The sequence below is a fragment of the Homalodisca vitripennis genome, chromosome 7, assembly GCF_021130785.1.
Source record: "Homalodisca vitripennis isolate AUS2020 chromosome 7, UT_GWSS_2.1, whole genome shotgun sequence".
Taxonomy (NCBI): domain Eukaryota; kingdom Metazoa; phylum Arthropoda; class Insecta; order Hemiptera; family Cicadellidae; genus Homalodisca; species Homalodisca vitripennis.
The window spans coordinates 127752513-127770907 of record NC_060213.1 but is presented as its reverse complement, the minus strand read 5'-3'; the positions used below and the strand labels follow the sequence as shown (position 1 = coordinate 127770907).

The 18395-nt window shown below is 35.2% G+C and overlaps 1 protein-coding gene across 1 annotated transcript in view; it reads left to right on the top strand.

The window, feature by feature from the left end:
* LOC124366297 (Ca(2+)/calmodulin-responsive adenylate cyclase-like) overlaps positions 1-18395 on the top strand; it is a 241918-nt gene that overhangs the window by 109571 nt on the left and 113952 nt on the right. The window contains exon 3 of the mRNA XM_046822724.1: positions 13819-14146. Coding sequence (XP_046678680.1) covers positions 13853-14146 — 294 coding nt within the window. The 5' untranslated portion in view covers positions 13819-13852. The remainder of the gene's footprint in view (positions 1-13818; positions 14147-18395) is intronic.

Sequence of the window (18395 nt, the reverse complement as noted above, 5' to 3'; positions counted from 1 at the left end):
CCTTCATGCACTTATTTTTAGGAGTAGAATTACAGGAGTTGTCTCATTTTAAAGATATATAATTAATATGGATAATATATAATAATATAATAAAACGCTTTTTAGTTTTTAATTATTTCATGTGTTTCTTTATTACTCTTATTTTTAGGTGTAGAATTATAGAAGTTGTCTCATTGCAAAGGTATACAACTAAAATGGTACCAAACTATTTTTATTTTTTAAATATTTAATGTGTTTCTTCATTACTCTTATTTTTAGGTTTAGAATTATGAAATCGTGGGAGGTAGCTCATTTTAAAGATGCAATTGATGTGCCACCCAAATGTTTTTTAGTTGTTAAATATTTGTATCGGTTAAAAAAAATTCAATTTTGTTTATACTTTATTTAAATATTTAGAGGTGTACACTTTAAAAGAAGTATTTGAAAATTAAACATCTTCCATAATTCTAAGACCAAATATGAGTGGGTAAAAGTGTTTGATGGGTAACATTGTTCTGTAGAGTACTACAATTCAAAACTACAGCTGGCTCTTTTAGAACAGACATCAATAGTCAGGTAGGTTGACTGCTTGCAAGGACAATGATCAGCCATCCAAGAAGCTACCCACTCAGTATTGCTTGGCTAGTCATAATTGCTGTTACAAGGCCATTGTGCATTGGCGTTATGAAATTAACTCTATTTCCTGGTCTTTGCATCATTGTAAGTTTAATTTCAAATTACAAATTTCAAGTGGTTAGTACCAATAGCAACACAAAATTAAAGCAACTTCCTGAACTTTCTGCGGAATTTACAGTTAACTTTTAAAATTTTGTACTGCCATCATATTCTAGCCCTTTAAAATGATATGCATATTAACCTACGCTTACTTTAAATGTTTTCTACTGACTCCTTATGGACTGTTTACATAGAAGAATAGCAGGACACTGAATACATCTTAACGTAGGTGTTTATGTACAGTAATCATATGTGAAGTTTTGTAGCTTCATCTGATATGGTTACAATAAAATTAAGCCATTTTTGAACTTACACATAAGATCAGAATTGAAACTTTCGAGCGCCACCATTTTGTTTAGGATTAACCTTTTGTGGTCTAATTTGCGGCATTATATTCTACTAATTAAAACCTTTGAAATGATATGCATATTGACCTATGCTTATATTTAAGATTTTCCACCAACTCCTTACGGGCCATCCCTTTGAGTGGTGAAGAGCTAGTGATTGCATCAAAAAGTTTAATTTTATGCCCTATGTCATTGTAAAAAGCTTTGTGTTTGTACATTTATGAGTACAGAAAATATTAGACAAGAGTTTTCAGCACCCCTGTGTGTGTGCACATATAAAGGGTGTAAAAAGTCCTACAAGGCCTTGATAATTCTGAACGATTACAGGTAAAGCATTATATTATAGGTACATTATTACATTACAGAGCATAGTAGTAGTACATAAAATTAAAGGTCTTTATTAGTAGAGTACAATGCTACAAATCCTACCTCAAAGGGTTCAATGTTTAAAAGATTATGCTGGTTTAAAGTTTGAAACATTTACAATGTAGGTCCTGTTCTAGATGGTTTAATATTCTTATCTTGGCTCAAGTTGTGAAAGTTAAACTTAGTAAATGAATACTGGACCTAAGAGAGAGTTTTTAAGGTAGTAAATGACTCTTCACATCCAATGGAAGATGGTCTACAAGGAGTTCGGCAAAAAAATTTAACTTAAGCATACTCAGGATGTACATCGTTTTAAAGTGTAATTAAGATGAACGTCAAGTAAAGCCCAAAGCCCAAAAATAAGGACTGTCTGTTGTAACTGATACCAGGATTTTTCCCATTAGTATTCATCTCTGCTAAACAACCCCTTTATAATGTAATAATAATTACAGAATATAAAAATATTAAAAACATTTGATATTGGACAGTTATTTAAAGTTTGGTTTGACCATAATTTTGTCAAATTTTGTTCTATTATATAATGTGTTAAAAAATATGAAATATGAATTGCCCAATATTTTTTAACTTTATTTTCATAAATATAATTTTATTGTCGCAAAGGCGACATCTTTAATATAGTTTGTAACTGCGGACTAACGAGGTACAACAACTCGCTAATTGTGTGCATCGTAACGTCATCGTCTGTAGTGTCCTTGTGTTCCAGACATGGGGTTAACGCATCAGTTGATCTCTCAGTTATGGCGAAACTCGCGTTTAACACGTGTATTTGATCCATGACATTTTGCCACATTAATTTTTGTCAAGTTTATCTACCTGCAGGGGATGGATTGGTCAAAAATTTGTGTGGAACCTCAATAAGAGTTTGTGAATGTCATCATTGTTACTGCACTTTTTAATTTTAGTTTTTAAAATGTTTCATTGGACACCTGGAAATGTTATAACGTTTGTGTAAAATAAATTGCACGTAATCTGAATGTACTGCTTTAGAAATACTTATCCTAAAAGAGTCTGTAATATGATAACACAATTGACTTACAGTTAGCGAAGAACAATTTGAAACCTCGAATTTTTTATGTCCTTATTTGGATACAGAATTATTGGAGGTGCTTATTTGTTTTAAATGTGACTAATACACGTCTAAATGTCTTAGTTTTTCTTCTAAAGTGTGTATACTTATTGTGTATTTTATTGGAAAAGTAAAAAAAAAGTTCGAGATTTGTTTTCTAAACAATCAATAAAAATATCGTAAAAACTAAAAAGTATTTGGATTTGTAACAGTGCTATCTTCAAAATGAAATCTCTCATAATTCAACAACCAGAAATAATGGCATGAAAGTGTTTCAGGTTTAATATCATTGTTATGGGATAAAATATAGGGTCATTTCACTACAGGGAGCTCTTAACCCCCCAGAATGGTGCATGCGCATTAGCCAACATGGAAGTACTGTAAAACTTTATTCACTGTAATATTTCTAATATGAGGCCACTGAGCAGAGCATTATAATGTACCGTGGTGTGTTAGGCAGCAGATGCAAAGTTGTTTGTAATGATGATGTCAATGTGGGGGTCGTAATTTCAGCTTATTAACATACGGTACTATACATTTTCTGTGGCATTACTGTTTAAAATTAAAAAATAAGGGAGTGCCAATCTAAATTTTATAAACCTTTATTCCAGCTGTACAATATTGTAAACCTATCAACTGAAAATATACCTTTATTTAGAAGTGTTCGTTGAATTTTATTTCATTGTTGTGCGAGTCATTTATTGCTATAGTCACGAGAGAAATACAGTACTCGCAACGAGTGTTGTGCTGCAGAAAAAGAGTGGCGTATGAAAGGCTGTGTTGACCCAATTAACAACTTTAATTAAACCACAAACGGTCGTGAATGAAACAAAAAAATACTGTTCTGTTCGTTAGCTGTCGACGGTTGAATACATTCAGAGCTCTAGATGTAACTCGCAAATGTACTGCAACTTAATCCTTGTCAAGCTGTTGTTTAATCTGTTGCAGATGATTGACAGTTTAGTGACTGGAATTATCAACTAGTAGTTAATAGTTTGTTTATCCTTCAGTATAAATGACACTTTTGAGCTGATATCAGTAGTAGATATAAACGCTTAGTAACTAATCAAAGCCAAATTTTATCCTCTTAGAAAATCAAACTAAGATTAACAATAGTTGTGCATTACTAGTTACAAGATAAAATTGGACGGACAGGTTTAGTTAGAATTGTATTGTACATTGGGATGTTTTGAAGAATATTCCGAGGAAAATATCGATAGCAGTAATATAAATGATAGATCTAATATCTGGTACATGTTTTCCAAGTGAATATACTTATATAACTCATTGCGTTAGGTGATACCCAGTGATATTAATTCAGTGGGTCAAGAATCAAAGGAGACATTGTAAAGTACGACAAACTTGCTAAATTAATAATGAATCAAGGAACATAGAAAGTGATTAAAGACCAGGATAGAAGAGAACAGGATGAAATAAAAGGCGGGTTTTTTCATAACTAACAAGACAACTGAAAAACAAACTAAAAATTCTTTGCAGTTGGGACGCTGACAGAAGGAAGTGGCCGTCTAACCTTGAGCCAAGTTTTGTGATGTCCTAATGTTCATTGAGGTCTGCTGTTGGCAAAGTGTCCAACATTGAGTTGGCAAGGTTGTATATCCCATCGTTAATCATCTTGTCCACAGCTGTCACCTTGCGTACCCTACAGCTGTTGTAAGGACAAACATGTATCAACACTGATGAAACTGAATTTTAGGTTGTAGTATCTGTTATGTGGAAGTTATGATTATGGCATCTAAGATTTGTGACTGCGGACCAAAAGGCAAAACAGGTAGCGAATCTCAAATTTGTGTGTTAATTCTGTGATCTTGCACAAGTTAGAACCTAGAATTTATGGTGTAATACAGAAATAACATCAAACATGGCATAGTATTCTACTTTCTAAGTGATTTATAATTTATGGCAACGTTCTGTATTCTCAACTCAAATTGATAGATCACTCATGGGATGACGCTGTACTCTCTCAGTGATTTATAATTTATGGCAAAGTTCTGTAATCTCAACTCAAATTGATAGATCACTCATGGGATGACGCTGTACTCTCTCAGTGATTTATAATTTATGGCAAAGTTCTGTATTCTCAAATCAGAGTGATTGATCACTCATCGGATGGCGCTGTACTCCTTCAGTGATTTATAATTTATGGCAAAGTTCTGTAATCTCAACTCAAATTGATAGATCACTCATGGGATGACGCTGTACTCTCTCAGTGATTTATAATTTATGGCAAAGTTCTGTAATCTCAACTCAAATTGATAGATCACTCATGGGATGACGCTGTACTCTCTCAGTGATTTATAATTTATGGCAAAGTTCTGTAATCTCAAATCAGAGTGATTGATCACTCATCGGATGGCGCTGTACTCCTTCAGTGATTTATAATTTATGGCAAAGTTCTGTAATCTCAACTCAAATTGATAGATCACTCATGGGATGACGCTGTACTCTCTCAGTGATTTATAATTTATGGCAAAGTTCTGTAATCTCAACTCAAATTGATAGATCACTCATGGGATGACGCTGTACTCTCTCAGTGATTTATAATTTATGGCAAAGTTCTGTATTCTCAAATCAGAGTGATTGATCACTCATCGAATGGCGCTGTACTCCTTCAGTGATTTATAATTTATGGCAAAGTTCTGTAATCTCAACTGAAATTGATAGATCACTCATGGGATGACGCTGTACTCCTTCAGTGATTTATAATTTATGGCAAAGTTCTGTAATCTCAACTCAAATTGATAGATCACTCATGAGATGGTGCTGTACTCTCTCAGTGATTTATAATTTATGGCAAAGTTCTGTAATCTCAACTCAAATTGATAGATCACTCATGAGATGGTGCTGTACTCTCTCAGTGATTTATAATTTATGACAAAGTTCTGTAATCTCAACTCAAAATTGATAGATCACTCATGGGATGACGCTGTACTCCTTCAGTGATTTATAATTTATGGCAAAGTTCTGTAATCTCAACTCAAATTGATAGATCACTCATGAGATGGTGCTGTACTCTCTCAGTGATTTATAATTTATGACAAAGTTCTGTTATCTCAACTCAAATTGATAGATCACTCATGAGATGGTGCTGTACTCTCTCAATGGTTTATAATTCATGGTATAGTTTGTAATGTATTATATTTGTAAAATGATAATTAAGGCAGTTATATCTGTATAATAAGCTAATAACTACCCACATTGTAAAGAATTAGACTCTGTCACTTTTGGACCATTCTTTGATAACTTTACAATATAAAATTTATATAATGATAAAACTTTTTCCATTGGTCAAAAAGTGTTTGCCTTCAAAGATATTTCCTGCAGGTACTGCACTACTTTCTGCTGTACACATCTGCTCTGCAAATTGCGGAGTATGTAAATGAAGGGTGAAGGCACACTAATATTGTCTTGCATGTGAAATTTATATACACTAAAGGCCTACTGCTAGTAGATATTTTTGATGCAGAAAATACTCGTAGTTGACAACTGGTCTTACTCAACAGAGTGGCCTGTACATAAACGTACAGTTATTCAATCTAACACTCCTCTAGGCCTCTTTATTCATATTAATTGAACAAATGTAATAGATTTTGTCAAGAGTTTTTAGTGTGTTGACATTATATTGTATTACTTACATTAAATTTTACAATAGTTAGATTTATGTTCGTGTTTTTAAGTGTACACGCAACACTGTCAGCTGTCTCTCTGTATCTCTACTATATTTTAATTATACACAGTATGTCTTCAAACAGTCGTTGCAAAACTTTACAGAATGAATAGATCCATGTGTTTTATAAATGAACTAGCCGATACTCGTGGCTTTGCATACAATTTCATAGGCTTTGCATGTGTATGAGCACTTCTGGTTCTAGTGATTCATGCTCCCAATGCCAATGGTGAGTTTGCCTTTTTGCCACGACTAAGAAAGTATGTCAAAGAGTGTACATTTATGGCTATTGTAATTTACTGGTCATAGTATTATTTTGTGCTCTGGTTGATTTCAACTTGTTTCCCCAATCAAGTAAATATGTACACAGTCTGAGAAGCCTACTTCTGTCAAATGACAACTAAGATGGGTTTTATATCAGTCTTTAAATTTATAGTAAAAGTAAGGTAGTAACTTTGTCTTTTATATCTGCATTAATCTGCTGACCAAACACTGCATACTTATTATTTTGCTAAAATCACCAGTTAAAAGTACCCAATTTTTAAATTTTCATAATTGAATATTTTCTTAATCTGCTTAACAGTGGCTGCAGAAAAGGTTGAAATAAGAAGTCTTGTTACTATCAAGGTTACTACATGCTTTCATGATTATTAATTGAAAATAGTAGTTAAATTAATTAACATAATGGTTATGCTGCCAGAAAACATTGTTTAGTCAGACTACTTGATTATATTTAACAGGCTCTCTAAATTAATATTTTACAACTTAAGAGGTCAAGATGGGATTTTTCACAACCTTAGAGAACAGTGAAACGTAGCCCGGAGGGATTTTTGAAATATGAATAGGCCTGTATGTTAACCAGGGACCCTAAGAATGTTCGTGTAAAATTTCAGTACAATTGGCTCAGTAGTTTTTATGTGGTAGAGTGAAAAAACACACACAGATAGACAACTTTAGATTTTTGTATAATAGTATAGATTACCAGCCTGTATGTGGAGGAGGCACACCGTACTTGTCCTGCTTGTGGGTACTGCGAAAAAGTTTATAACAACTAGTTCGGTATGGGAATTTTTAGTCTGGAGTGATTTTCAGCTGCACAGGAAATAAATCAAATGTCAATCCCAGTGTATCCAGATTATCCGGGCATCCAAACTGCTGTTGTTATTGAGCACCCACTCTGTCCCGTAAAGTTGAAATAACGCCAGTCAAGACCCCCCCCCCCCCTACACCATCATCCCCTATGTACACTACACAAGCAATTAAAATGTAGGATTCCACCTTCAAATTATGTTTATTGCCAAACAAAGTAGCCATAAATGAAAAAAAAATGATTTGCTTCTACTTTTTGTGTTGTACACTACTTTGTGGTGGTAAAACTAAATTTCATAAGCATTAATTTAGTTGATGGTATAAAAAACTTTATTCAAAATTTTTTTGTAAACAAATGGATTCAAACATGAAATGGTGTCAATAAACATAATAACCTAACTTAAATATTTACAGTGTCTTAAGCTAGACCTGTACTATTTAGTTAATGATGAGTATTAAATGTTTGTTTTAATTGTACAATTACGCTCAAAATATGCTTTGAACTTCTAAAATGATTTTTTCATAACCAGAAATGAATACTGACATCCTAGAAACCTCATCTTCTGTACCTACTGTCCAAACAGTGTAGCTGCGAAAATGTTTAACTACAATAAGCATTCAATATAATATGTAAATTGTGATTTGTTCTATAGTATTTTAAATACTTTAAAAGGTTATTCAATAAAAATATATGGTAATTATTTTAATCAAAAAGGAAACACAAACAAATTTTGTTGCAGTAACATTAGGGAAATAAAAAAAATTAAAGTTTAACAAATTAAGGTTACCATTTTTATTCTAACTATTGTTAATTTAAAAACTAAATGTATATCTAGAATATCTAGAAGTATGTAGATTACATTTTTAAATAGTAAATGAGTGTTTTTAAAAGTGGAATTTTAGTTTATTACACATCTTATTTAACAATTGTTTTCAAACTGTAGTGTATCCATTTAGGTCGTCATACATAATTACAAATATACATTTTACGTGCGACTTCTGAAAATTCTGATGTTTTAAAGGTGTGACAGACCTTGAAGATTCAAAGCCGACCATCTACTCGATTATGTTCATTATATTTTATGAATCCTCTTGATGGAAGTGATATATTTTATGAAAATATAAGTTATAATCTAATTATATGTACTTCAATTCATATATTTTACTTAATTTTAAACGTAGCCCAACTATATATAAATCCAATTTATCATGCCAAACTCAGAAAAAACCATACTTCTCTCATAAAGTCTCAATATTTGTTCAGATTTAAAATTTGTAAAGCTCATAACAACTTTATTTCTTTTAATAATATTGATGTATTTCAGATTTGAAGTGATGTCAATTTGATGAGAGTGGCAGATTATAACGCCAATTTGCTATGTGTCACCCCCACGTTGGTTGCGATAATTTGCTGAAAGTCAGTCCTTTAGAGTTATTGACTCACCATGTAGTTGTACGCCCCTTGTCACCAGTGGCACGTTGTTGTACCATGTTGCTCATCATGGTATCGGTCGCCATCTTGCCCAATGCTAGCTTGCAGTGCTTTGATAATTTTAAAAGTCTAAACAATATCCCATCCTTGATTAAATTTCAATATACTATACAACAGATCATTACTATCCCAGGAGAACTAACACAACCTCCTTGCTTCAAGTCTGGTGAAAGAAGAGCGAATCTCCATATAAAACGACGGATACCGACTCAAAACAATACTCATCCCCTCTCTCGTTCAAATCAGCGTCTTCACGAATAAATTTAATTTAATTCTTTTTTTTTATAATTGTCGAAATTTATTACGTTTACTATAATTAATCAATTTAAGTATTTCTATTTTCTTTTTATTATTTTTTCAAAGCTTTTTATTTAAATTTTTAGCAACATGTGCTTTATGACGTCATCAATATACAAGTCATTCATACCACAATTGGCTTTTCTGCGTAATTCTATTTAATGTTTTTGTAAAACACGAATTTTGGTTATGTTTACTTCATTTTAATTAATCAAATCTTTTCCCGAATAAAGTTCAATAAATTTCTTCGTTATTAAATAAATCTCAATTCCGACAACATGTGATTCACTGACGTCACAGTCTGCCGATTCATTGACGTCACAGTCTGCCAATTCCCCGCGAATATTCAAATGTCGTAATTTGACCTGTTACAATATATTGTACAGTAACTAAAACATTTGATATTCTTTTATAAATACCACTATAAATTATTATGTCTATTGCTTTTAAACGGGTTAATGAGTTCACAATCACATAGACTTTTTGTTTATAAGCAATTAATTTTAGTGATATTGATTTAGTTTTTGGTGTCTTAAGTGTTTCACACATTGTCAATAAAATTTTTGAGAAAAAATGGATTTTGTTGTAGGTTTGTTAAGAAATTATGAAAAGTGCTCTTTAACAAAATAATTGTAATATTGTATTGACATTGTATTAAGCTTTATTCATAAATATTATTAATTTCATTAGTTAAACTTATCAGTGGAATAAATGTCTTTAATTAAATACGTGTTATATGAGTGTAATAAAGTTCATATATTAATGCAGATCTGGCAATTAAATATTGTTTGTAATTATTAAATTGACTATCAAAATATTGTATACTAGAATTTATAAATTAGTTCGAATATGTTTAAATAATAAAACTGTTTATTTATTTAATCTGTATTGATAGGTATGTGTGTACATATTTAAAATTTAGAATGTGTTCTTTGAAAAAATAGTGTTATTTTTAAATATATTGAATCTTTTTTTATATATAAATCAATTGAGTAGTATAAACAATTAACTAATTAATAATCAATTCATTCAAAACCAATATAATGAAAAATAATAAGTATAACATTTAAAATTGTAATACCACGTCACAAAAACCAATAAAACTATTATAACCAGTCAATTGACAGGTGTAAAAACATACTGAAAATAAATAAAAGAATGGAATAGTGAAAATACCAAAGTGGAAAGTACAGCTAATTGTGAAGAAAGTAAGCTCATCCGTTTCAGAAGCTTTATTCGGCATTTGTCAGCAGAGAGTGGGGATTACTGTCTTTGTATAATTCAACGTTAGTTTTCTCCTTCGGTAAATACTGCCCTTCTATTCAGAGATTGCTTAATCAGCTTGTGCGTTTCCACTGGTAACATTAATGGTATTACATGGTTTACTTTCCAGTCGAGTGACTAAAACTGGAGATATCGTAAAAATTAATTACTTAAAATATCCTGTATTTAATTGATGTTGAAGTCCGTTATTTTTGGAGGTGTATTTAAGTATTAATATCCCTATAATTGGTTTTACTTTATTTGGTAAATTTGCCTTATTTGTAATTGTTTACAAAATTGATTAATAGTAGCAGATTGGTATTTTACCTTCTTAGTAAAATAAAACTCTGATGATTTGAAGTGTGTGTATACTTTATCTGACTTAAAAAACTGTGTCACCTAGTACAATGATTACTTCCTTGACATTAGTGTTTTATTTCTATGCTCTTTAACATCATCACATTTTGATGGTATGTAGAGAGAAATAAATATTTAAACATCCCTTTTGTTGTTTAAATACACCAAGAAAAACTTTTAAGAACAACTAAATAAATTTTTAATTTTCAGTTAGGAATACAGTACATAGTAGTTGTATGGGGAAAATTCCATGATTTCCAATATTCCAAAAAGAATATTTTTCCCCAAAGTTGAACTTCATCGGAAAAGATATAGCCATCAAGGTGTTACAGAGATTCAAGAAAATATAATAAAGCAAGTCTACACAGTTCCAAGAAGTAACTTTAAAACCAACCCTGACCGGTGGAAACAACATAAAGTAATTTATTTAAAAACTACTTATGAGAAACTACTTTGGTGATTATAAGTTTCAAACGTGTTAATAAAGCCTTTATTTGTAATACTTTCTCTTCTGATTGTTATTGGCTAAGCTTTAGTGAAGCCTGTCACCCAAGAGGCTGGAATATTGTCTGTTTCAAGACATGTCTATCCGCATGATTTTGTGAGATCTAACTGACCTGTAGTCTTAACATTTTGGATTAAACTTCATTTCTATATAGGCAACATTGAGTTATAAACTCAATGTTAATAAACTCAGTTAATAACAGTTAATAACCTGAGTTGTTAAGGCCACTTCTGTTAATAAACTCCTTAATGATAATGATCACTTAATGGGATCTGGTCTTGAATTGAAGTCTATCACTTAGTAGAATGGCACAATTTCACTTTTGTCTGTCGTGGGGATGTAAACAGTTCTTTTCTGTGTAATTGTCTGATTGTCTGTCTGCCCGCGGTTACTCATGCCATGTTTTAATAAATCTAAAAATATCCTGTATTTAAAATCCTTCAAAAGGAATTTTAAAGGTTTATAATTTTTCTAACACTGCACTTCTCCTGTTAATACCTTGAAAATTATGTGCAACTTGACCAAGCTTCTGCTTAAAACTTAAGATTTTTCACTTATTCATCATTGAATACCTGCTTTTGCAGAATCCACCAAAAAAAGATATTTAATCTGATGTCATCTTTTGCAGATGACCCAGTGATAGTAGAGTAGACCACCTTGGGATGGATCACAGAGTTAACTTGTTTTCATCTGTTGCAGATGATCCTGTGACAGTAGAGTAGATCACCTTGGGATGGATCACAGAGTTAACCTGTTTTCATCTGTTGCAGATAATCCTGTGACAGTAGAGTAGACCACCTTGGGATGGATCACAGAGTTAACCTATTTTCATCTGTTGCAGATGATCCTGTGACAGTAGAGTAGATCACCTTAGGATGGATCACAGAGTTAACCTATTTTCATCTGTTGCAGATAATCCTGTGACAGTAGAGTAGACCACCTTGGGATGGATCACAGAGTTAACCTGTTTTCATCTGTTGCAGATAATCCTGTGACAGTAGAGTAGACCACCTTGGGATGGATCACAGAGTTAACCTGTTTTCATCTGTTGCAGATAATCCTGTGACAGTAGAGTAGACCACCTTGGGATGGATCACAGAGTTAACCTGTTTTCATCTGTTGCAGATAATCCTGTGACAGTAGAGTAGACCACCTTGGGATGGATCACAGAGTTAACCTATTTTCATCTGTTGCAGATGATCCTGTGACAGTAGAGTAGACCACCTTGGGATGGATCACAGAGTTAACCTATTTTCATCTGTTGCAGATAATCCTGTGACAGTAGAGTAGACCACCTTGGGATGGATCACAGAGTTAACCTGTTTTCATCTGTTGCAGATAATCCTGTGACAGTAGAGTAGACCACCTTGGGATGGATCACAGAGTTAACCTATTTTCATCTGTTGCAGATAATCCTGTGACAGTAGAGTAGACCACCTTGGGATGGATCACAGAGTTAACCTGTTTTCATCTGTTGCAGATAATCCTGTGACAGTAGAGTAGACCACCTTGGGATGGATCACAGAGTTAACCTGTTTTCATCTGTTGCAGATAATCCTGTGACAGTAGAGTAGACCACCTTGGGATGGATCACAGAGTTAACCTGTTTTCATCTGTTGCAGATAATCCTGTGACAGTAGAGTAGACCACCTTGGGATGGATCACAGAGTTAACCTATTTTCATCTGTTGCAGATGATCAAGTGACAGTAGAGCAAACCACCTCGGGATGGATCACAGAGTTAATACGTTATCTTCTGTTGTAGATGATCAAGTGACAGTAGAGCAAACCACCTTGGGATGGATCACAGAGTTAATACGTTATCTTCTGTTGTAGATGATCAAGTGACAGTAGAGCAAACCACCCCGGGATGGATCACAGAGTTAACCTGTTTTCATCTGTTGCAGATGATCCTGTGACAGTAGAGTAGATCACCTTGGGATGGATCACAGAGTTAACCTGTTTTCATCTGTTGCAGATAATCCTGTGACAGTAGAGTAGACCACCTTGGGATGGATCACAGAGTTAACCTATTTTCATCTGTTGCAGATGATCCTGTGACAGTAGAGTAGATCACCTTAGGATGGATCACAGAGTTAACCTGTTTTCATCTGTTGCAGATAATCCTGTGACAGTAGAGTAGACCACCTTGGGATGGATCACAGAGTTAACCTGTTTTCATCTGTTGCAGATAATCCTGTGACAGTAGAGTAGACCACCTTGGGATGGATCACAGAGTTAACCTGTTTTCATCTGTTGCAGATGATCCTGTGACAGTAGAGTAGATCACCTTAGGATGGATCACAGAGTTAACCTGTTTTCATCTGTTGCAGATAATCCTGTGACAGTAGAGTAGACCACCTTGGGATGGATCACAGAGTTAACCTATTTTCATCTGTTGCAGATGATCCTGTGACAGTAGAGTAAACCACCTTAGGATGGAACACATAGTTAATATGTTATATTTTGTTGCAGATGATCCAGTGACAGTAGAGTAGACCACCTTAGGATGGAACACATAGTTAATATGTTATATTTTGTTGCAGATGATCCTGTGACAGTAGAGTAGATCACCTTAGGATGGAACACATAGTTAATATGTTATATTTTGTTGCAGATGATCCAGTGACAGTAGAGTAGACCACCTCGGGATGGATCACAGCGTGAAGGCGATGCAGAGCCACCGCAAGATTGCGTTCTCGCGGCTACTCAACCGCCACCGATTCGAGAACGATGAGCTGGAGTCCCTCTATCAGAGGTATATCTTCAAGCTGCAACACTCATCGGTGGCCAGTGTGGTAGCAATGTTTGTCCTGCTCACTGCTGTGTTGGCCAACCTGAGTCTGGCATATGCGCAGGCTGCCACACCACAGAACATCTACCATCTCGCCCACTGTCTTCTCTTCGCCCTTCTACTTGTCTTCCTCAACACCAAACTGATGCAGGTAAACAATGCAGTCATCTGTAATTTGTTCTTGTGAGACACCTTATACAATGAAATATATAATACATTTGTAAAATGGTTTCATTTTGAACTGTCCACCGTAATTATATTGTGCAAGTAGTACATTCAGCTTTATTAAAACTATTTATTTTTGGCCATTAGTTTTGTAATTTTCTCTATCGTGGTCATAAATGTTCCCATTTGTTAATTAATAATACCTCAAAGATGACTTTATTTGCAGATTTGATAAAAGTGGGTGGTTATTATACTGTACACCTGTTTACGTCAATATCGAGTTAAAACCTTATAAACAGCGGTGTTAAAGTACTGTATGGCTTCATAACAAACTCAATTTGAAGCAATTGTGAACTTCAGTTAATAAACTCCTTAATGTTATAAAGCTTGTATCAAGTTATAAAAAAATGCTATTTTTATTTGATTTTTGGTATATTTAGTAAATGATGAAAAAGAAGTTATGTAACACACTTTTAAATATTACTAAATTTTAATAAAAACAATACTTTTCCAAATTGTTTATTTTTTGGACGAGGCCTTTCGAAACCTAAGGTTTCATTATCAGGTGACTCCATTTATTTAATTAAAAAAATTTCCATTTGCTCCAAGAGTCTTCAATATTCACACTTGATAAAATGTGAGAATAAATATTTATACAAATTATTTAAATCACTTAAACACTTAAGTAGATGTGTACAAGTAGTTCTCTGTAAGGAACAGATCACAGTCAGAGGCAATTGCAGTGTGATTTCCACCTAGCTTATTACCGCTTCCTGTATCATTAACTGCTGCTATATCATAATCAATATGAGCGCCAGATGTGACCACAACGTACGTGTAGAGAACTGTCTAATTCTACATCATTTGTAAAAATGATGTAGCTCTAAACAAAAAAATCTGTTGGGGTTACACACTTAAACTGAAAATATAATAAAACGTTTAAAAGTGTATAAGAGATCGATGCCAATTTCCTGTTAAAATACACTTTTACTTTACAAACAACCTCTATGGTAAACAAATAAAAGCTATGTAGTTTACATATAACTGCCCAAGCGCTAAAGTAAAGTAAACCAGCTGCCGCCAAGGGTTCCTGTCCCATAAACAAAAACATCAGATGTTGATCGTTAACATGTACTCAATAGAGGCAGAACATCATGCCCTAATTGTCTAGTGGTACGCCAAGATGCTAGGTATTAATGTTCAGTTCACAGTCTCTTTAGAATTTCGAATTGAGACTCGGGTAAAGGAAAATAATAAGGACAACGGTGCCTAACAGAATTACTTGTCATTGGTTCTTTTACAGTAAAATCTTAATAATTTAAGAGAGATAGTAAAGCCTATCACTCGAGGGGTTGGAAAAAATTTAATTTCTGTTCATTTGTCTGTCTGGCCGCATGATATCTAGAAAACAAACTGATCTATAGACTTGAAATTTTGTTAACATACTGAGTCCAATAATATTGGATTTTATTCGTAGAGTAAAAAAAAATGATTGAGTGGAAAGTCAGCGTTGACAGTTGGTGACAGGTTTTTATATCAGCACATTCTTGCGTTGTAGTACTGTCCCTAGCTCATTGGAATATTTATTATTTGAACACTGCTATGAAACCTTAATTATGAACAAACATGTGATGTATTAAGGCCACTGATCAGAGAGACTGCAGCAATGGCAATGTTAGACAGGACGAGATCAGGTGGTCACTGATAAGAGAGACTGCAGCAATGGCAATGTTAGACAGGACGAAATCAGGTGGTCACTGATCAGAGAGACTGCTGCAATGACAGTGTTAGACAAGACGAGATCAGGTGATCACTGATCAGAGATACTGCAGTAATGACAATGATAGACAGGACGAGATCAGGTGGCCACTGATCAGAGATACTGCAGTAATGACAATGATAGACAGGACGAGATCAGGTGGCCACTGATCAGAGAGACTGTAGCAATGACAATGTTAGAAGGGGCGAGATCAGGTGGTCACTGATCAGAGAGACTGCTGCAATGACAGTGTTAGACAGGACGAGATCAGGTGATCACTGATCAGAGATACTGCAGTAATGACAATGATAGACAGGACGAGATCAGGTGGCCACTGATCAGAGATACTGCAGTAATGACAATGATAGACAGGACGAGATCAGGTGGCCACTGATCAGAGAGACTGTAGCAATGACAATGTTAGACAGGACGAGATCAGGTGGTCACTGATCAGAGAGACTATAGCAATGACAATGTTAGACAGGACGAGATCAGGTGGCCACTGATCAGAGAGACTGCTGCAATGACAGTGTTAGACAGGACGAGATCAGGTGATCACTGATCAGAGATACTGCAGTAATGACAATGATAGACAGGACGAGATCAGGTGGCCACTGATCAGAGATACTGCAGTAATGACAATGATAGACAGGACGAGATCAGGTGGCCACTGATCAGAGAGACTGTAGCAATGACAATGTTAGAAGGGGCGAGATCAGGTGGTCACTGATCAGAGAGACTGCTGCAATGACAATGTTAGACAGGACGAGATCAGGTGGCCACTGATCAGAGAGACTGCTGCAATGACAGTGTTAGACAGGACGAGATCAGGTGATCACTGATCAGAGAGACTGTAGTAATGACAATGTTAGAAGGGGCGAGATCAGGTGGTCACTGATCAGAGAGACTGTAGCAATGACAATGTTAGACAGGGCGAGATCAGGTGGTCACTGATCAGAGAGACTGCTGCAATGACAGTGTTATACAGGACGAGATCAGGTGGTCACTGATCAGAGATACTGCAGTAATGACAATGATAGACAGGACGAGATCAGGTGGCCACTGATCAGAGATACTGCAGTAATGACAATGATAGACAGGACGAGATCAGGTGGCCACTGATCAGAGATACTGCAGTAATGACAATGATATACAGGACGAGATCAGGTGGCCACTGATCAGAGATACTGCAGTAATGATAATGATAGACAGGACGAGATCAGGTGGCCACTGATCAGAGAGACTGTAGCAATGACAATGTTAGAAGGGGCGAGATCAGGTGGTCACTGATCAGAGAGACTGCTGCAATGACAGTGTTAGACAGGACGAGATCAGGTGGCCACTGATCAGAGAGACTGCTGCAATGACAGTGTTAGACAGGACGAGATCAGGTGATCACTGATCAGAGATACTGCAGTAATGACAATGATAGACAGGACGAGATCAGGTGGCCACTGATCAGAGATACTGCAGTAATGATAATGATAGACAGGACGAGATCAGGTGGCCACTGATCAGAGAGACTGTAGCAATGACAATGTTAGACAGGACGAGATCAGGTGGTCACTGATCAGAGAGACTGCTGCAATGACAGTGTTAGACAGGACGAGATCAGGTGGCCACTGATCAGAGAGACTGCTGCAATGACAGTGTTAGACAGGACGAGATCAGGTGATCACTGATCAGAGATACTGCAGTAATGACAATGTTAGACAGGACGAGATCAGGTGGCCACTGATCAGAGAGACTGTAGCAATGACAATGTTAGACAGGACGAGATCAGGTGGTCACTGATCAGAGAGACTGCTGCAATGACAATGTTAGACAGGACGAGATCAGGTGGCCACTGATCAGAGAGACTGCTGCAATGACAGTGTTAGACAGGACGAGATCAGGTGATCACTGATCAGAGAGACTGTAGTAATGACAATGTTAGACAGGACGAGATCAGGTGGCCACTGATCAGAAAGACTGTAGCAATGACAATGTTAGAAGGGGCAAGATCAGGTGGTCATTCATCAGAGACACTGCTGCAATGACAATGTTAGACAGGACAAGATCAGGTGGTCATTCATCAGAGAGACTGCTGCAATGACAGTGTTAGACAGGACGAGATCAGGTGATCACTGATCAGAGAGACTGCAGAAATGACAATGTTAGACAGGACGAGATCAGGTGATCACTGATCAGAGAGACTGCAGCAATGACAATATTAGACAGGACGAGATTAGGTGATCACTGATCAGAGAGATTGCAACAATGACAATGTTAGACAGGAGAAGATCAGGTGGTCACTGATCAGAGAGACTGCTGCAATGACAGTGTTAGACAGGACGAGATCAGGTGATCACTGATGATGAGAGAGACTGCAGCAATGACAATGTTAGACAGGACGAGATCAGGTGATCACTGATCAGAGAGACTGCAGCAATGATAATGTTAGACAGGACGAGATCAAGTATCAGTTCCAAAACAT